Below are 21,178 nucleotides of genomic sequence, written 5' to 3'. Positions count from 1 at the left end.
GGGATTTGAACTCATGACCTTCTGAAGAGCAGTCGGTGCTCTTCCCCGCTGAGCCATCTCTCCAGCCCAATTGATAATCTTTTAAACTTTATGATCAGAGGCTGAAGAAATGAGACTTAATTTTTATTTTTCTATGGATGCCTAGGTTTTGTAGAAGTTTAAAAGTAACATGGGGTGGTTTTAATGGGTGCTGGCATAAGGTGGGCTTAGCTGTACAGGGCTATTATAAAATTATTATTATTATTATTATTATTATTATTATTATTATTATTTGTTGTTGTTGTTGTTGTTGTTGTGTGCAGGTGCATGTGTTTATGGGGTGTATATAGCTGTGGTTCACACATATGCAGAAGCCAGAGCACAACCTCAGGTACTCTGAGAAAGAACTACCATCAACCATCTTGGAAACAGTCTCTCTTTGGCATGCCACTTAGCAAGTAGGCTAGACTGGCTTGGCCACACACAGGATTTCACATGAACTCTAGGGATCAAACTGAGCACTTTATTGACTAAGCTGTCCTCCAACCCCAGCTTAGGTATTTTGACTATCCTGCATTGCTATACAAAACATGGTATCACTGTAGAAGCTATTGTTTCTGTGATCTGGAGCTTCCTCAAAACAGTAAATAGTACTAGCACATGGTCCAGAATTCCCCTGCTGGATATATGCAGAGAAACCGAGTCATTTCCATGAAGGGGTGTTTGTACTCCTATGTTCAATGCTTTTTTTTTTTTTTTTTTTTTTTTTTTGAGACAGGGTTTCTCTGTACAGCCCTGGCTGTCCTAGAACTCACTCTGTAGACCAGCCTGGCCTCAAACTCAGAAATCCACCTGCCTCTGCTTCCCAAGTGCTGGGGTTAAAGGTGTGTGCCACCACTGCCCGGTCTCACAAAGCAACTTATAGAGTCAGCCTAAGTATCCATAACCATAAAATTTACACACACACTATGCATTCATCTTTAAAGGGGGAAATCCAGTCATTTCTGACAACATAGATCAGTCTGGAGTACAAAATCATAAGTGAAGGACAACTACTGCAAGGTCTGCCCTCCATGTGGAATTTAGTACAGTGTCTGTGATAGAAAGGAGGAATCTTTTGATGTGTGTTGCATAACAGGGTGACTAAAATAAAAGTGTTACATTTATGTGTTTATTTGTTAGTGGTGGTAATAGGGGTGCTCATCAGCCAGGCCACGCTTGTGGAGGTCAGAGGACAACTTGCAGGAATTGGTTCTTTCCTACTGTGTGGATTTCTAAGGTGGAACTCAGGTCACCAGGCTTGGCAGCTATAGAGCCTTTACCTGCTGAGCCATCTTGTCGACCCTTGTCTTTGGCTTTTAGAGACAAGATCTTACTGTGTATCTCAGGCTGGCCTTGAAGTTGATAGCCTCTTGCCTTCTCTTAACTCTGCCTCAAGTGCCAGTGGTGTATACAGGCCTGCAGTCACAAAGATGGGAGGTGACTCCCAGCAATCCCAGTTCTTAAACAGACATCCTATCTACGCAGCCACATCTACATAATATCCTGTAACACTCAGATGAGACTTTCCTTTTTAAAGATCTGTTTTATTATGTAGGTGCCAGTGAAGTCCAGAGAGGGTAATGGATCCCCTGGAGCTGGAATTGTAGATGTTTGTAAGCCACTCAGTGTAGGTGCTGGGAATGAAACTTGGGGCCTCGGCAAGAGCAATATGCATCCTTAACTACCGAGTCATCTCTCGAAGCTCCCGCTTTTTATTTTGTTTCTTTTTGAGGTGGACTCTCATTAGGTTGTCCAGGCTGGCCTCAAATACATTCTCTTTCTGTCTAAGCCCTCTCGTACATAAAATACTCTTATGCCCCCTAGGAAAAAATGATTGTTTTTGTTGACAGCCACCTACTGATTGATTGGCTGGGGGGGGCGCTACTTCTTAGTTGTATTTTGACAGTAAATTCTGCGAGCATCAGAACAGAGACAATGGTTTCCAAGAACTCCCATCAGATTACTCAAGTAAATTTCTTGTTCCAGCAAGTTATGAAAGACTCTACAAAGAACATGTAACCTTCAGGATTTAGTCTAACCTCCTTAGTAGTGAGTAGTTCACTATTGGAAAGACAGGTGAGTAGATTAGGAAACAAGCATGCAAATGTACAGCCAGTTTGCTCGCTTAAAATAGAAAGGAAGCAGAGTTGTTTGCGGTGAACAGAGATAACTATTTAAGTAAATCCTCCTGCCCCATGAGGGTAAGAACATACAGTAATCTATAGCCCAGTAGCTTCAGATTTCTCTTTATACCTTAGGATTAAAGTGGTCATTACCAGTGTAGCTTTTTCTTATTTATTCAGATCTAATTAGATTTTATTTTTATTTTGCTTAAACTACTTACACTGTTTATGTGCTTGGTGTTTAGTACAGCAACACACCAGCCTGAATTTGATGCCAAAAAGGCTGTGGAATTTCTTTCAGCGTGCTTTAGTTTAAGAACTTAGTTTTAAATTTAGTTTTCATTTTGATAATTATACACAAATGTTACAAGAAAATGTATAGAAGTCCCTCCCCCCCACCCCTGTCTCCTCTAAGTCCCTCTTCACCACAGTGTCAATTCAACCTTAAATAACACCACAGTTCTGTACGTTAAACAGCAGGGTGACGTTGGCATAAATCCAGAGGTGGCTATTTTTATGATACCCTGCTGTTTGCATGTGCGTCTGTGTGTGTGTGTGTGTGTGTGTGTGTGTGTGTGTGTGTGTGTTTATGCCTTGCTTACTTACATGATCTTGCCTATAGACTACCACAGTGAAGATATTTATCAGTGGGCTGGGAGCCTAGCTCAGTGGTAAAGGGTTTGCCTAGCATTTACATATGTCAAATAATAAAATGCTATTCAATGGTACCATCAACATAAAACTTCTTACACTATTTCTCCTTATAGCAACACCAACAACTTTCCTCACCAAAAATGCATCTTTATAGTTTAGTTCTAGTTTGAATCATTTGTTAATCTTTTTTGGTTAAGCTTTTGCTTCATGAGTTGGAAGTACTGTAAAGTAACATAACAGAAACTGACAGGTGGTTTAAAGCTCGGTTTCCTGTGGAGTTAGTAGAAACCTTGACAGAAAACAAAGGTGCCTTGGCCCCATTCTAGAGAAGACTTCAAAGCCCTGGTTAGTCTAAAATTGTAACTTGAAAAAGAACGTACAGCATAGTACCATTTATGTAAAAAAGATGTTAGTGTAAAATTTCAAATTCACATTAATACAAAGTTATATAAACATAGGAAGAGTACATTACCTTAAGGTTCCATCTAACCTGTGGGGAGGAAGGAAAAGGCATTGAAGATAGATTAAGATATATATTTGTAGCATTGTGGGTTTGTTTTGTTTTGTTTTGTTTTCTTCTTCATTGAGATGGGCTGGAGAGATGAGATGGCTCAGTGGCTAAGAGCACTGGCTGCTCTTCTAGAGGACCCAGGTTTGATTCCCAGAACCCATATCGGGCAGCTTACAACTGTCTGTAACTCCAGCTCCAGGGGATCTGGTGTCTCTGAGGGGCTGTACTCATATACCCCAACATACATATGATTAAAATTAAAAATTTGAAATGAATTTAGAAAAATTGAATATTTTATATTTACATATTTGGCATGGGTATTTATATTCTTTGCTGTACCACTTTATATCAAATTGTATTGTTTTTAAAGATTTTATTTCTTTATTTTATATATGATGAGTACACTGTAGCTGTCTTCAGACACACCAGAAGAGGGCATCAGATCCCATCATAGATGGGGATCTGGGAATTGAACTCAGGACTTCCCGAAGAGCAGTCAGTGCTCTTAACCTCTGAGCCATTTCTCCAGCCCCTGCCAAATTGTTTCTTTAAAAGTAGTTTATTTTAAATATCCATATGAGGGCTAGAAAGATGGCTTACTGGTTAAGATCACTGGCTGTTCTTCCAGAGGACCCAGGTTTGATTCCCAGCACCCACATGGTAGTGGTTCACAGCCAATCACAACCCTAGCTTCAGGGGATCCAATTCCTTTTTCTGACCATTGTGGGCACCAAGGACACCCATAGTATACATGCATACCTCATACATGTAAGATAAATTTATTTTATATATGTGTGTGTGTGGAATTTTTCTTTTCTCCCCTTTAGTATATCTATTTTTAATTTTTGTACAAGAGTTAAAAGATTTTCTTTTAATATAATAAATGAATTTGGAGCTTCCTAAAGTCAAAGTTCTGTAGCCATCATTAGTTGTCTCCTCTCCTTGTAATCCTGCATGCTTAAGTCAGTCTGTCTGAGTACTGTCTGTAGTTTTCTATACGTGTATATTTTGCATTTGTGTTTATATCTTTTGCTGTTGTCGTTTGGTTTTGTTTTCAGATAAACTCTTAGGTAGATAGTTGACTTTATACTTGCTACATAGGCCAGGTTGTCTTCAAACTTGAGGTGATCCTCCTGCCTCTACTTCCCAAATGCTGAGATTACAGGCTTGTGCTGTTGTACTTTGTCTTTTCTATCTTGTTTATGTGAATTATTATTACACTAGAGTGTAAAGAGACTCCTGTTAATTTTTTTTTAAAGATTTATTTATTTATTTTTATGTGTATGAGCACATTGTAGCTGTACAGATGGCCACGAGCCATCATGTGTGTGGCTGCTGGGAACTGAACTCAGGACCTCTGCCAGCCCCACTCGCTCAGGCCCTACTTGCTCCTGCGTAACAGTGTAGCTGTCTTCAGACCCACCAGAAGAGGGCGTCAGATCTCATTACGGGTGGCTGTGAGCCACCATGTGGTTGCTGGGATCTGAACTCAGGACCTTTGGAAGTGCAGTCAGTGCTCTTACCCACTGAGCCATCTCGCCAGCCCCACAGACTCCTGTGTTAATCTTATATATGCCGCATGCCACAGTAGTAGAGAAATATTTACTTAACTATAATATAATTATTTCCTTAGCATTTTCCCCTTGGCATCTTAGAATTTTTACTTTAAAAATCTTTTTAGCTCATTGACTACCAAAGATCACAGAACTTCACTTTAAACAAATATCATTGTTAACCCAGAATTCTACTCTGGGTATAGAAACAGAGATTCATTAGGTATTTAGTGTTTAGGTTAGTAAATCTCCCAACCTTTAAAAAGATGATACTGTTGACTGGACTTGAATTGTTAATCTCCCTCCTGGTGTAGGAGATGAGACTGTGATATCTAAGCTTCATAAAGAAGCGGAGTGTGTGACCTTACACACCAGTCATTCTTAGCTGTCGTTAGTAAGGAAGGTGATGGTACTTGTGGCTAGTGCATTTCCTCAGCGTTTGTTGCATTTTTGTTGGTTTGTTTTGAGACAGAGTAGCCCAGGGTAGCCTCTGGCTATGTAGCTGAAGTGGTTGGGCCAGTCCTTCTCTTCCTACCATGCCTGATTAAGTTTGTTGCTTTTAAATAAAATTAAGGAGGTCAGCAGCCTGAGTCTGGAAGTAAGTGACAGAAGAATAAAGTGCCCTGTCGCTTCAGAGAAGAGGTCAGTGAGCTTGTGGCCTGTTGCACATAACTGAAGTTGACACCAGAAAGATAAGTGCCAGGGTTTATTATTTTTATCTTGGCTCTTGGCTTTCTTTCAGACTAGAGCTTCAAGTTTCTTACAGTATTTTAGTGCAACTCAGGTATGAAGTGTGTTAAAAATAACTTAATAATAGTTGAAATCCTGGACTTTTGTTTCAGTCTCTGAAGAATTGGATGCGTCAGGTTTATGATGTCTAACTCTTCCCTCTTACTTTATTTATTGTGTATGCTTCTTTAGCAGGGGCAGTGGTGGCACACGCCTTTAATTCCAGCACTTGGGAGGCAGAGCCAGGCAGATTTCTGAGTTCGAGGCCAGCCTGGTCTACACAGTGAGTTCCAGGACACCCAGGGATATACAGAGAAACCCTGTCTCGAAAAAAAAGAAAAAACAAAACAAACAAACAAACAAAAACCCAAAAAACAAAAAAAACCCAACCAAACAAAAAGAATTCTTGGAGGTTTATGTAGCACTGTGTGAAATCCTGTTTCTTTTGCTAACTGCATCTTGCATCTGTTCTGTCTACATAGTTACTGCTTACTTCAACTTTACTGATTGATCTCTCTGGTTATCCTCACTGCAGCCCACAGAAGAATGCTCCACTTTGTGTATTTGGAAGTAGGGAACTGGGAGATGGTTCAGTGAGCAAAATGCTTGCTATGCAAGCCTGAGGACCAGGGTTTGATCCTAGTACTCCTGTAAAAAGCCAGGTGTGGTGGCAAGTGCCTGTACTCCCAGTGCTAGAGAGGTGAAGGCTGGTGGATCCCTGGCACACATGCATACAGCCAAGGAAGCCAGAAGAGGGCACTGGATCCCTTGGCGCAATTGTAGCTCCCTATGTGGGCACTGGGAACCAAACTCTGGTCTTCGGAAACTGTTCTTAACTACTGAATCATCTCTTCATCCCTATCTGTTCATTTATTTTTTTAAGACAGGGTCAGACTTGGAGACAAACTTGCTGTTTAGTCCAGGCTAAACATTCTCATTCATTCTGCCTCTGCCTCACCCTTCCCAGTGCCAGAGTTACAGTGTACGTCACCATTCCTGACAAGGACCAATTTGGGGTGATGCTTCGTATATTGATTGTGTGTGTATATATATATATATATGCATGTGTAAAAATTAGGTCAGACACAATAGTGGGTAGCAGATAGCTTAAACATCAATAAATTCATCCTTTAAAATATGGTTGTGGAGGCTACACTATAAAGTGAATGCAGATTTCATGCAAATGACTTACTTTGGTTAAAATGAGATTATAGAATTGACAGGCTACTGAGGAATTTAACTGAAAATCTGAAAGAAAAGGGCAAATAGCCCCTCGGTAAGTGAGATTAGTAGTTTGCTTTAGAAAGATAAGATGTACTTTGAAATATTGTCTATATTGAAATGCCTTCTTTTAAAAGGTATGCTTAGAGAGAGCACTTGTGATGCTATGTGGAGTTCTAGCTAGCTTTAATATGTGAGTTTATTTTTAGTCATCTGTATTTAAAGAACTGTAAATTAGCCATGTGCATGAAAAGTAGGCAAGAGATACCATAGTCCTCACTGATCATTCAGAAGTGAGCAAACTGGCGAGTAGAACAAGCTTACAGCTTCTCAATACATAATCTCTCTCTCTCTCTCTCTCTCTCTCTCTCTCTCTCTCTCTCTCTTTAATTTTCAACAACATTTAATTGGGGTGGCCTTACAGATTCAGAGGTTCAGTCCATTATCATCAAGGCAGTAGCATGGCAGTGTCCAGGCAGGTATGGTGTAGGAGAAGCTGAGAGTTCTTTATCTTGTTCCGAAGGGAAAGAGGAGAAGACTGACTTCTGGGCAGCTGGGATGAGGGTATTAAGGCCCACAGCGACACACCTACTCAAATAAGGCTATACTTTCTAATAGTGCCACTCCCTGGGCCAAGTATATACAAACCATCCCAACCACCTACAATGGGTTGGACTGTCCCCTCAATCATTGATTTAAAAAATGCCTTACAGTTGGATACCATTTTCTCAATCAAGGTTCCCACCTCTCTTATTACTGTAGTTGTGTCAAGCTGGCATAAAACTAGCCAGTACAGTGCTAATGGTTTTTATTCAGTATGTCCTCAGTCCTTAGTAAGGCACTCCATTAGCCAATCATCAATCCTGATTCAAAGCTGAAATTCTTTTTTTTTTTATTAGATGTTTTCTTTATTTACAATATCTCCTTTCCCAGGTTCCCCTCCAAAAAAAAAAAAGAAAAAATAAATAAAATAAACAGGAACTAAACCAATTCCCTGTTCCCTCCCCACACCCCCTGCTCACCATCCCACCCCTTCCTGCTTACTAACTAGCCCTGGCATTCCCCTACACTGGGGCATAGAACCTTCACAGGGCCAAGGGCCTCTCCTCCCATTGATGACCAACAAAGCCATCCTCTGCTATACACATGCTGCTGGAGCCATGAGTCCCCCCATGTGTACTCTTTGGTTGGAGTTTTAGTCCCTGGGAGCTCTGAGGCTATGAGTTAGTTCACATTATCTCTTTATTAGCACAGCAGATCAGCAGGGGGCCTTTTAATATTTCACAGCAGCAGACTACCTAAGTGATGCCGGCTCTGGAAATTATATTGTTATGAATATTTATTTGTTTGAGTAGTTTGCTACTAAATTAAAATATGTCTACAGTATAACTGACTGTGAAAACAATATATTTCAGTAACAGAGGTAATTATGCATATCTTATTATGTTAATAGTGGTCATTTTAATTGGAAGGCTTCTAAGATTTGTGTATTTTTTTATGCTCCTTAATTTTAAAAAATAGTTTTACAGTCTCTATACTGTGTGTGTGCTTTGTGTGGTGGTGGGATCAAACGCAGAGCCTTGAACATGCTAAGCAGGAGTTCTACCACTGAGCTGTATTCCCAGCCCAATATCTAATATCTATGATTTTAAGAAATCTTTAGGAGCTAGAGAGATGGTTCAGTAGTTAAAACCTCTTACTGTTCATGCATGTATACACACACTGTGGTTGTTGTTGTTGTTGTTGTTGTTATTATTATTATTATTATTATTATTATTATTATTATTATTATTATTATTTTGAGGCAGCATATCTTTATGTAACCCTGGCTATCTTGCCTCTGCCTCTCAGTGCAGGGATTAAAGGTGTGTGCCAACACATAGAGCTTTAGTTTTACTTTTAATCTTTCAATAGCCTTGGGCTCACCAAGCAGGTCATGCAAACAGGGTAGTATGCTCTGGAACCCTATCTCTGCCTCTACAGCACTAGGATTATGTGTGCCAACCTTTTATATATGGTGTATTAGTCAGGGTTCTTTAGAGTCACAGAAGTTATGATAGTCTCTATGTAGTAAGGAATTTATTGCAGACTTACAGTCTGTGGTCCAACTCCCAACAATCAACTCCCAACAATGGTCGGCAGCAGCTGTGAATGGAAGTCCGAGGATCCAGCAGTTGCTCAGTCCCACAAGGCAAGCAATTGAAAAAGAGTGAGCTTTCCTTCTTCCTTATATAGGTCTCCAGCAAAAGGTGTGGCCCAGGTTAAAGGTGTTACCACACCTTTAACACCAGGTGACCCTGCTTGAACTCGTAGATCTTTCTATCTTAATCCTCTGGGATTCATAGCCACTATACCTCAAGATCTCCATGCCAAGAATCGGGTCGGAAACTTGTATCTCTCAGCCTCCAGATTAGGGCCAGGTGAGCCTTCTAATTCTGGATTGTAGTTCATTTCAGATATAGTCAAGTTGACGACCAGGAATAGCCACTACACAGAACAAATCATTATCCAGAAAATGGGCCAGTGCTTGAGGTCAAGATATCTATCATAAATGGCTTGATAAGCATTTACAACCTATTAAAGTCTTGTTGGCTTACCTCCTTAAGTGGTAAATACCCTGGTTTAACTAAAGAATGATCAGAAGTGGAGACAGAGAAAGAAAACAGAAGCCACATGTACATGTACATGCACGTAAGCCACAAACTCCTTGAAATGCTCAGAAATGTACTAAGACTTGCAAAGCAGAGAGGCTGAATCAAGGCAAACACCACTACAGTACAGGCCACCCAAGCTCAAGCAAACACCACTACAGTACAGGCCACCCAAGCTCAAGCAAACACCACTACAGTACAGGCCACCCAAGCTCAAGCACTGGTTTTTGAGTGCTCCTAGACACTCAGTATTCCAGTCCTCAAACTGATCTACAACTTGAAGGGAGCCTGCATAGACTAATAGTAAAACCACTCAGCAAAACCATTCAAATTAGACTTTAACCACCCTTGACCAGACGACTAACTTTACTTCAGCTCCTTTATACCTTTTACAGGCTTTCTGACTCCTTTCTACATGCTCACAGCTTTTCAGGGTTCTAAGAATTGAACTTGAGACCTTGTGCTTGAAAGGCACTGAACTATCTCACCAGCCTTGTGGTTTGCTTCAGTAAGTTAAAGATCTTAAGCTCTTTGGTTTTGAACAACTAGAAGAACTGTACAGATTGTCCCAAGCACACAGTATTAATACTGCCAGCCCTTCCCTGCTGCCTTCAGTCTCTGGATTTCTTATTTTCTCCACCTCTGTCTCAGGATTTTTTTTTTTTAACCTTAAATGTTGAAACTCAATCGCCAGGTCTCACAATGCTCTACCAGCCCTCTTGGATCATGCTAAGCTTTGTGAATCTTAACTGATTTTATGATCTTATAGGGACTTAAGGACACTGCTAGTATAAAATTTGTTAGCCTTAAATTTGCCTAACCTCTCTGTAAAATACAAGAATGAAGACACAGGAATCTAAGGTACTTTTTTTAATTCTAAAATTTTGTAGGCAGATTACACTGTGATGTTACTACCCTGCCAAGTAGGAGCAATTATCCCACAAAGGGAACTAAGGCAGCTCGTTATGCAAAAATAATCTCTCGATGAGAATTCTATTGCTCTCCTCAAGCAATAAAGACTCTTGTGTAGCCAGCAGGACCTTCCTTACAGGATTGACCAAGATAATGCTTGACCCAACCATCCTGGTCAAGGTTGCCTGTGTTATAGGTCAGGTAAACAGGCCAGCTGTGCAACACCATCCCTTCTCATTTCTCTAAGACTCAAAGTTCCTTCCAGAAACTCCAAAGCAGATCTTAGGTCACCAGACACTTTTGTTCTTCCTAGTGCAGCCTTGATCTATCTCAATTGACATTTGTGAACCTTCAGGTCAGGGATTTTGTTCTAAACTCCTACAAAAATACTGCATTTCAGCTTGTTTTGGCTCCTAGGTTGAGGCTAGTATATCATGGTAGGGAAGATGTAGCATCAAGAGTGGCTCTAGCTGCTGTGGTGTCTCATTAGGAAGCAGAGAGAGAGAGAGAGAGATGCTAGTGCTAGAGCTGTCTGGCTCTGCATGATCTCCTCACTCTTGAACTTTGCTTAACTGTAAAACCATCACCACTTGGACAGTTCAGCTGGCCGCTCAAGATAAAGCTTGGGTTCCTCCTGCAGCTATTGTAGCCTATGTGCCCGTTGTGTCTGAACTGGGAAACACTTCCTTTCAGTGGTTGATTTTTGAGTAGGGAACCCCTTCAGCTGCATTCTTACTTCAGCCTCTTCTTTCAAAAGATTTTCAACTTTAATAAACTAGGGCTATTGAGTCCATTTCCTGTTGGCCCAGTATAAACTGGAAGGTTCCTCTTTAATGATGCTTATCTTATACAGTAGAGATGTAGTCAGGGTAATAGCCCCACTTCTTAGTACCCATTTTCATATAGTTAGGGTTTTATAGAAGAGCCAAGCCAATAAAATGTGTATATTTCTACTATAAAAGGAGATCTGTTAGGCTAACTTAGGTAACAGGGTCCAGTGGTGGCCGTCTGTATGGTGGAGAGTCTGAGAACACACTGGCTGCTCAGTCTGTGAAGCTAGATGCTTTAAGCAGTACCAACCTGGCACTGAAGGCCTGGAGTGCCCTGGAAGAGGCAGTGCTGGGAAGCTGAGGAAGCTATTCTGTGCTCTGAAGGCAAAAGTAGCAAAAGATGCACCTGCCTGAGAAGGCACAGGGAGAGGCTGCAGGTGCAGGCTTCCTATCCCTTGGGCAACTTTATTCTGGATTTCCTGTTGGAGTGACCTCTGACTTTGAGAATAGGTTTTATTTCCTCAGTAAGACTCCTCTGGAAGCACTTCCACAGACATACTGAAAGGTCTGTCTTTTTGAGTGTTTTTAAAGTCTTTAGGTTGCCACTACACTCTGAATAACACGTTTCAGCATGGGAGAGGTTATGTGGACTTTTTATAGTTGCAGGAGAATCAAAAATCAAGGTATCGAGTTATCAGGGTACTATATGAATGAGATTTTTAGCTTTGGGCTTGGTGGAATATAGCAGCCTCCTAAATTAATTCATTTCAAAGGTTTTACCAGACAGTTGAAAGTTATGAGAGGTCAAGCATTGAAAGTGAATATTAAATGGCTTCAGGGTCCTGTGTTGCCCAGTTTGGTCTTCAGCTGTCTTTGTGTCTGAGGATGACCTTGCACGTCTGTTCAGGTGATGGGATAGAGTGGGCGCCACCACAACTGTTATATGTGATGCTGGGGATTGAACCCAGGGCTTTGTTCATTCAAAGGAAGTCCTCCACCAGCTGAGCTACTTGTTCAGTCATCCATTTCACTAAAACATTTGTATTTGTTGTATTCATTTATTCATCTATTCATTCAGCGTGTGTGTGTTTATGTGTGACATGAGTGTACAGACTTAACCACATGACTTGAACTGTGACCATTTTAAAATTAGAATTATCAATTCTGATACACACAGTTTCTTAGACATTTTCACATTCTAAAACTGTGAAGTTACAATTGCTTATTATGCTCAGTTTATTTTAAGAAATATGATTGTGATTGTTATTTACACAAATGTACATTTAAATATTTGAAATTATGTTTTCTCTTCCTAGCTGTCCCCTTTCCTCCAACCCGACGGCTAACTTTGAAGGAAGTATTTGAGAATGGGAAACCTAAAATGGATGTTTTGAAGAACCATTTGGTAAAAGAAGGCCGGGTGGAAGAGGAGGTAGCCTTAAAGATAATCAACGATGGGGCTGCCATCCTGAAGCAGGAGAAGACGATGATAGAGGTGGAGGCTCCAATCACAGGTATGAAACGCATGTGTGTGGCAGTCCTTAGGTTTGTGCTAATTTTGAGAAATGATTACTAAAAGCCAAATAAAACGAGTGTGATAAATATTTGTAGGAATTTTGAAGCAATCTAGGGATTGGCTAGACTTCTGTCCCTTGAAAACATTAGAGTCTGGAACTTGGTGGCTAAGAGCGCACACTGCTCTTGCAGAGGACTGGGGTTTGCCTCCAAGTGTCCATGTCATATGGTTCACAGCCTCAATAATCCCCAGCTGCAGGGAGAAGCCCACACCACTGGTCTCTGTGGACACATGCCCTCTCCCCAGACTGATGCACACAGACACACAAATTAAAAATAAATCTTCTTTAAAAAAGAACTGCTTAATATTTCTAATGGGGTATTGAGTACTGATTGAATAACTAAGTATACAGAAGACCAGTCAAAAGCCAAAGTGATTAAATGAAAGTTACACTGTTGCTCTGACGCCTCTTTCCTTCTGATTCCTAACTCTCACCTCATGTCTTTCTTGCCTAGTGTGTGGTGATATTCATGGACAGTTCTTTGACCTGATGAAGTTGTTTGAAGTTGGAGGACCACCTAGTAATACTCGTTACCTCTTCCTGGGTGACTATGTGGACAGAGGCTATTTCAGCATAGAGGTAAAATTAACCTGGCTGTACTGCTCCTATTGTATCATCTTCTGAATAGTCTGCTCTCTGTTCCTTAGTAGAACAGATTAAGATATGAATGTTGGTAGAATTTATCTACTTTATTACTTTTGACATTCAACTAATAGAGAAATTTTTTTTTCAAAAAAAAAATCTATCTTTTTAACCTATAGAATACCTGTCATATGGAAGGCTATATTAAGCTAAATTTGAAAATAGGTATTTGCTAAGTTTTTCTCTTTAAAGATAACTGTCTGGGGTATAGAGGGGACATACATAGCTTTTCATTCTAAACAGTGTCTGAGTTAACTACCTTAACTATAACACTGCAGTAGCTCTTAGGTTAACTTCCTGTGAGAACTAGGCACTGCTGTGCTCCTTGCAGGAGGGATTCTGGTCCCATTGCACATAGCTGGTGTTAATGTTCACTGGAAGGCAAAAGATGAAGTGAAGCCAATAAAAAACTGACAGTTTACCTTTATGTGTTTTAAGAATCGAATGATAGAACATGAGTAGGATTAAAAACAAGTATGTGATTTTGTGTGTAAACATAAAATGATTTTAGGACCCAATACAAAGGCTTGAGTACCATGTAATTATAGCATGTCAGTGTTTACGATGCGTTTGACAAATAAAAGATTCTGTTTGAAGAAGTCTTCGTAATCAAGATTGTAAAATGCCCTAAGAAGTGCAGGAGATGACAAATTCTGTAGTGTTTTAGTGCCTTTGGGCTGCGTGCTCTTCATAGTGTGAGAATTTCACTGTATTAAGTTGCTCCTGGTAGAGAAAGATCTTTTCCTCCTCCTCTCCTTCCACCTCCTCCTCCTCCTCTTCCTCCTTTTCTTCCTCCTCCCCTTCCTCCTCTTCTTCCTCCTCTTCCTTCTCCTCCTTCTCTTCCTCCTCTCCCTCCTCCTCCTCCTCTTCTTCCTCCTTCCCTTCTCCCTCATCCTTCTCTTCTTCTTCTCCCTCTTCCTCCTTCTCTTCTTCTTCTCCCTCTTCTTCCTTCTCTTCTTCTTCTCCCTTCTCCTCCTCCTTCCCTCCTCCCTCCTCCTCCTCTTCCTCCTCATCGTCCTCCTCCTCTTCCTCCTCATCGTCCTCCTTTTCCTTCCGTTGTTTTTAAATGTAACTCAACTGTCTTACTCAGTTTTCAAAGAAGAGTCAGTTCTGAAGACCCCAAAAGAATGAACAGCAAAATATTTTTATTTTACTCTTCAGTTAAATAGCAGTGTAGGGAGCAAGAGGTGTAAGTCACTGCCAGAGCACTTGCCTAGCATGCACAAGCCCTGGTGTTAATTCCTGGCTCATGTTTATGTGTGTGTGTCTGGAAGGTAGACATTCTAAGTCAGAAGTTGAGTTTTATTTGTTACTACCCCAGATTCATTTAGTGTCAGAGAAGGACAAGGGCTACTGCTAGAGACAAAGACCTTTCCCTGTTGGCCTTTTCCTGCAGCTCCCAGTGAGCACTCATGGAGAGCCTCTAGGCAGGTACTGGGATAAGTGGAAGTCATGCCTCTAGACTGTGTCTGAAAACCTTTCCTATTGCACAGCCAGGAATTAACATCAGGGCTGTGCATATCAGTACATAGTGCTAATGGTCTGTGTTTAAAAGGCAGAAGGTAAGAATAAAGAGTGTTTTCAATTATCTATTCATTGTTTCACTTAATTAAATGTATTTTTGTTGTTTTGGGGTTTCTTCTTTGTCTTCTCCTTTTCTTCCTCCTTCTCCTTCTTTGTATTATTATTATTATTACTATTATTATTTTAAAAGATTTATTTATTATAGTATATGAGTACACTGTAGCTGTCTTCAGACACACCAGAAGAGGGCATTGGATCTCATTACAGATGATTGTGAGCCACCATGTGGTTGCTGGGACTTGAACTCAGGACCTCTGGAAGAGCAGTCAGTGCTGAGCCATTCTCCAGCCCTGTTATTATCCCTTTACATCCTGACCACAGTTTCCCCTCCCTCCTCTCCTTTCAGTCCCTCCCTGTTTTTGTTTTTGTCTAAGTAGTATTTTTGATTTAGGTTGGCCTCAAAGTTGCTGTATATGTGAGGATGACCTTAAACTTCCGATCTTCCTGTGTCCTATGCTTCCATGATCCTTATATACTGCTGAAACTTGAACCCAGGATTTTGTGCATGCTAGGGAGATACTCCACCAACTAAGCTAATCTCTAGCCCCAGGGACAATGTATTAAACACAAACTGCTAAGCTATCTCTCCAGCTTTTGCATAGGACCTGGGTTCAGTCCCCAGCACCTGTGTCTTCATGTGGCTCACAACCATCTTTAATTCTTGCTCCAGATGATTCTGGCCTCTGTAGGCATATGGTCTCATGTGCATACAAGCACAGATATACAGAATCTTAAAAAATAAAATCTTAAAGCAAATATGACAATTTTTTTTTTTTTTTTTTGGTTTTTCGAGACAGGGTTTCTCTGTGTAGCCCTGGCTGTCCTGGAACTCACTCTGTAGACCAGGCTGGCCTCGAACTCAGAAATCCACCTGCCTCTGCCTCCCAAGTGCTGGGATTAAAGGCGTGCACCACCACCGCCCGGCCGACAAAATATTTTTTAATTATTATGACTTACAGTTAATTAATAATAGAACTTCATAAACTTTTAATTTTAATTTTATTTATTTGTAGGTGCTGGGGATTAAACCCAGTATGAAATCTACTACTGAGCACTATCCCCAGCCCTTGGGTTTTTGTTTTATTTTGGAGGCAGGTATCTTTGTGTTCTCCAAGTTGGTTAGTTGGTCTGTCTTTCCTCCCCCAACCCTCAGCCCTTCTCCATGGTTTCTCTCTGTAGTCCTGACTGGTCTGGAACTTGGTTGATCATGAATTTCTGCTTCAGCCTTCCAAATTGCTGAAACCATAGGCATATGCCCTCTTCTGGCTCCATTAAGACCTTACCCATGGGGCTAGTAGTTGGCTCAGTGGAGAAAAGCATGTTCTGGCACAGGACCCAAGTTTGGTTCTCAGCACACATATCAGGCAGCTCACAACTGCCTATAACTCCAGCTCCCAGGAATCCAAATAAGTCTCCTTTGGGCATTTGCTCTCGTGTGGACATACTTAACACACGGGCATATACATACACATAATTAAAAATGAATACTAAAGACCTAGCCAAGTCTTCTGATACATAGTAGGCATTCAGTTTTAGTGAACATTAATGAATTGTAGTTTGCATTTGACTTTGTTATTTTTTTCTTACTTAACTCGTTTTTCTAAAATAAAGCAAATGAAAGTTTTAGATAACCGTGGTAGTCTAATTTTTTCTTTTTAAGATTTTCACTTATTTTTATGTATATAAGTGTTTTTCTGAATGTACTCAAATGCATGCCTGCTGTCCAAGAAGGTCAAAAGACAGCACCAGATCCCTGGAACTGAAGTTTCAGGAGGATGTGAACCTCCATGTGTGGTTCCTAGGAACTAAACTCTCTGCAAGAGCAATAAATGCTCTTAACTGCTGAGCCATCTCTCCAGCTACCATTCCTCCCAGTTTTTTGAGATAGCATCTTATTTAGCCAGGCCTGAAGCTTGCTAACTAAGGCTGACCTTCGACTCCTTAAGTGCCTGTCTCCACCAAATGCTGGCACCATGAGCATAAACCACCATGTTCAGATTACATTTAGCTTTTGGATGCTATAATTTTTATTATTTTCAAATTTTTAATTTGTGCGGTGGGGGAGATAGAGAAGGAGGGGGATGGAAGGAGGAAGGGAGGGAGGGTAGGAAGGAGGGAGAGAGGGAGGGAGAGAGAGGGGGTGGAGGGAGAAAGAAAGAGAGAGAGAGAGAGAGAGAGAGAGAGAGAGATACACAAATGCTATTTGTATGTAAATGTCTGTGGGGCTGGAGGAGCATCATTCAATGCATTCTTTTGGAGCTAGATTACAGCCGATGGCTGAGTTGGGTAGTAAACTCAGGTCCTCTGGAAGAGCAGCAAGCACTCTGAGTTTCTCTCCAGCCTCTGTCTTTTTATATTTTTCTTCTAGTCTCCCACACACCATAACTACATACTGTACTCCTGAGCTATTCCCTTACTCTGACTTCTTTTGATTTTTGATTTTTTTCTTATATTTATATGTATTTTTTAATACTGTAAGTCCTTTTTAAAGGTTTAATCATTTATGAGTATGGGTGTTTTACCTGCATGCATGCCTGTGTACCACGTGTATGCACACAGAGGCCAGAAGAGGGCATGGAGTTACCTGTGATTGTAAGCCACCACATGGAAGCTGGGAACTGAATCTGGGTAACCTGCAAGAGAAGAACTGCTAAGTTGTCCTTCTAGCCCCTTGTATGCATTTTTTAAAGAAAAATTAGGACAATCATGGATATTCCTTCTGTAATCCTTTTCCATTCAACATCATATCAAAAGCAGTGTCATTAATTTTTATCTGGTGACATATTAGTGGCATAAGGTCCATGGTTTACTTGAGCATTCCTTTAGTGTTGGATACATAGGCTTGCAGAAGGTTGATTATTGCCTCCTCCTCCTCCCTTAGTAACAAAACTTCTGTTTTGTTTCAAAAAGTAGGACTCGGGTGGCAAGGGGAACTTTCAGACTCAAGAAAGGAAGGCTTTTATCCCAGGTCAGGGAATAATTTCTGATTGTTTTGAGCTTGCTAAAGTAAATCCTGCCACTTGTGATTAGTCTCAGGATAAGCATAGGCTTGTTCTGCCCAGTGACATACAAGACAGTTCTCTGGTGCTATTCTTGATTTTTGTTTGCTTGTCTGCCTTATGGACAACTTTCTATGTGAAAAGGCTCTTGGGAAGAAAGTTAAAGCTTTGGGCTTTGCCTTATTTTGTTTGGTGCAGAATCTCACAAAGCCCAAACTGGCCTTGAATTCATTGTATAGCTAAGGGTGACTCTAAACACCTACCTTTCTCTCCCCCATGCAGGGGGTGCAGGCTAAAGCTTTTGGACGTCTATTCCGCCCTGTCAGTTAAATGTGGATAGATGTCCTGAGGCAGCCCTTTCACGGCTGTGAGGACTCTCCTTCTGTGAATCACAGAATAATGAGTAGCAGGAGCGGGCCTGGTTTCTATGTGACAGTGTTGAGGCCATCACTGAACATCTGTGTCTCCACCTCTTATTTAATTAGAATGCTAATTGGCTTTGTGGCTATGTCTTAGGTTTTAATTTTTAAATATATTTAGTGTGTGTGTTTATATGCATGCCTGTAGAAGTCAAAGGACAACTTAAAGGAGCCAGTTCTCTCCATTATGGGGGTCCCAAGGATTGAACTCCAGTTGTTGACTAGCAGCAAATTCCTTAACACACTGAGTTATCTCTCAGGCCCAGCTAAGTAGATTTGATATCACTATACTGAAAATGGCACAAACATTTTTCACTTTTGCTCTGTACATTGCTGAAGTTAGTGTCTTGTTGAATATTCCTTGAATTTAAAAAGATCTATTACTATATGGGATGGAGTGGGTGGGTGTGTATGCTTCAGTGCACAGAGGTCAGAGGACACCTTTGTAGAGTTTGTTGTATCTTTCCACCTTTATGTGAGTTCTCCAATTGCACTCCGGTCACCAGGCTTACAAAGCAAGCCCTTTGTCATCTCATCTGAATACATCCTTAATGGCATGATGGGCTTTAAGTCAAATTTTTAAACGTAAATTCTTGATTTTCTACTGAGAATCTTGTATGCTAATTTCTATATAATTTGTTTACCATCTATGAAACTGAAATCAGTAAGAGATAAAAGGAGATAGGAGCAACTATTTAGATGGATCACTCAGGGCAGGCCTTTCAGAGATGATAATATGTGGGTAGAAACTGGAATGACCTTCAAGAGAAAGCACAGCTGAGTGGGAGTCCCTTCTACACAGAGGGCATAGAGAAGGAACGCCCAGTGACAGCAACAGCTCAGAAAGTAGCAAGGCTGGGCAGGGCAGCAGCACAGTGAGGGTGAGAGCTGCAGCACACAGGCAGGCAGAGCTTAGGTGCTGGCAGACCTGCTCAGGGAGTTTAGATTTGTTCTGGATGGGATATGAAGCATCTGCATTGTTATTTTAATTGCTTTTTTTTTTTTATTTGGGAGGCTTTGAGAGAAGTAGCAGAGCCATATTTGTGTTTTACAACAATTACTCTGACTGTTATGTAATCAGTGGACTGCTGGAGCCTAAAGACAGGTACAGAAACCCCACTTAGGAATATTATCCAGTATATATATATTATCTAGTTTATGTCGAGTTCTTGGATCTAAAGTGCTTGAAACCAGATGTGGTTCTACAGAGGTTTTCAAATATTGAATCATTGGCATAGATTTCACCAGTGGAGCATCCCTTATCCAAAAGTAAAAGCTTTGAAATGCTCCAGCGTCAAAACTTTTGGAGTACCTCATTGATATTCACAAAATTTTAGACTCTGGAGTATTTCAGATTTTGGAATTTGATAATCAGTCTGTGATAAGGATAAGAGATATCAGTAACAGACTAGGATGAACAGAGAGACAGACAGATACATACACAGACACACACAGATATGCATATTCTCTCTGTCTGTCTCGGTCTCTCTCTCTCTCTCTTTCTCTCTTTCTCTCTCTCTGTCTCTCTGTCTGTCTGTCTGTCTGTCTCTCTCTCTCTCTCTCTCTCTTCTCCCTTCCCCTCATCCACCTTATCCCTACTCAGGGGTTCTCCCCCTTCCTGTTTCCTCTATAGTGTCAGGCTTATCAAACTTCCCCATGTTTCTTAAGTAGAGAAGCATGCATTTCATATATTCCTGTCTTTATAAAGGGTAACATCCCATACTCTTTTCTATATTGATTTTTTCACCTAATTCAAAATGACTCTGAAACAGTTTACATGGTTCTTTCTCATTCCTTGTTATAGTGTCATGGCATTGCTTAGACTGTGTGTGTGTACATGTGTTCATTGCCAATATTTTACTATGATAATGTTGTGAAATTTTGCATTGTCTTTACCATGCAATTTATTTTCTTTTCTTTAATTTTTTTTTGACAAGGTTTCTCTGTGTAGCCCTGGTTGTCCTTGAACTTACTTTGTAGACCAGGCTGACCTTGAACTCAGAGATCCTGAGTGCTGGGATCAAAGGCATGTACCACCACCCAGCTTTTTTTTTTTTTTTTTAGATTTGTTTTATGTATGTGAGTATTGACCAACATGTATGTGTGTAGTCTGTGTATGTGCCTGGTACCCCAGAGGTCAGAAGAGGGCATTAGGTACCCTTGAATTGGGTTAATAGATGTTTGTAAATCACTATGTGGGTGAGTCCTGGGAACTAAGCCCAGGTCCTCTGGAAGAGCCATGAGTGCTCTTACTGCTGAGCCATCTCTCCAGCCCCAGTGCTCCTTCATTCTTACATGACAGAAACATGTCTGTCTGGATCTCTAGTCATTAAAATTTCTTCCCAACAGCCATGCATTCTTGTTAAACTTCATTTTAACCCCTGGATCCCTCATTTGTTTGTCACTTGTTGGGTGCTATATAAATGAGCTGTTTCATTAAAAAGTTCATTACTTCAGTGATCTTTTTTTCCCCCTGTTTTTATGAGATGAGTTTTTGTACTGTAGTGCAGGCTAGCCTCCAATTCAAGGCAGTTCTTCTGCTCTAGCCTACTTGGTGCTGGGGTTCCAGGATGAGTACCATGCACAGCAGTGCTGGAGCTCCAGGATGGGCTGCCATGCACAGCCTTTACCTGGTGATTTGAGATGCCACCTTTATTGTGTACAGATGTTCATATGAACTTGGATCTGTTTCTGGGCTACTGGAAGATTGAGGCATATGGTAAGGCATAGGGATTTATTTTATTTTACTTTATTTTATTTGAGCTAAAGTTTTATTATATATGTAATCGGGTTAGTCTAGAACTTCTTATGT

General features: G+C 40.7%; 1 protein-coding gene across 4 annotated transcripts in view; it reads left to right on the top strand.

Annotated features, from left to right (window-relative positions):
* The window catches only part of Ppp3cc (protein phosphatase 3 catalytic subunit gamma), a 74,211-nt gene that overhangs the window by 8,324 nt on the left and 44,709 nt on the right, over positions 1-21,178 (top strand). For all 4 annotated transcript variants that reach the window (XM_031360969.1, XM_031360967.1, XM_031360968.1 and 1 more), the window contains exons 2-3: positions 12,462-12,659; positions 13,177-13,301. In XM_031360969.1, coding sequence (XP_031216829.1) covers positions 12,462-12,659; positions 13,177-13,301 — 323 coding nt within the window. The remainder of the gene's footprint in view (positions 1-12,461; positions 12,660-13,176; positions 13,302-21,178) is intronic.

The sequence above is a fragment of the Mastomys coucha genome, unplaced genomic scaffold, assembly GCF_008632895.1.
Source record: "Mastomys coucha isolate ucsf_1 unplaced genomic scaffold, UCSF_Mcou_1 pScaffold9, whole genome shotgun sequence".
In the NCBI taxonomy this organism is placed as follows: domain Eukaryota; kingdom Metazoa; phylum Chordata; class Mammalia; order Rodentia; family Muridae; genus Mastomys; species Mastomys coucha.
This window is presented reverse-complemented; position numbering and strand designations above follow the sequence as displayed.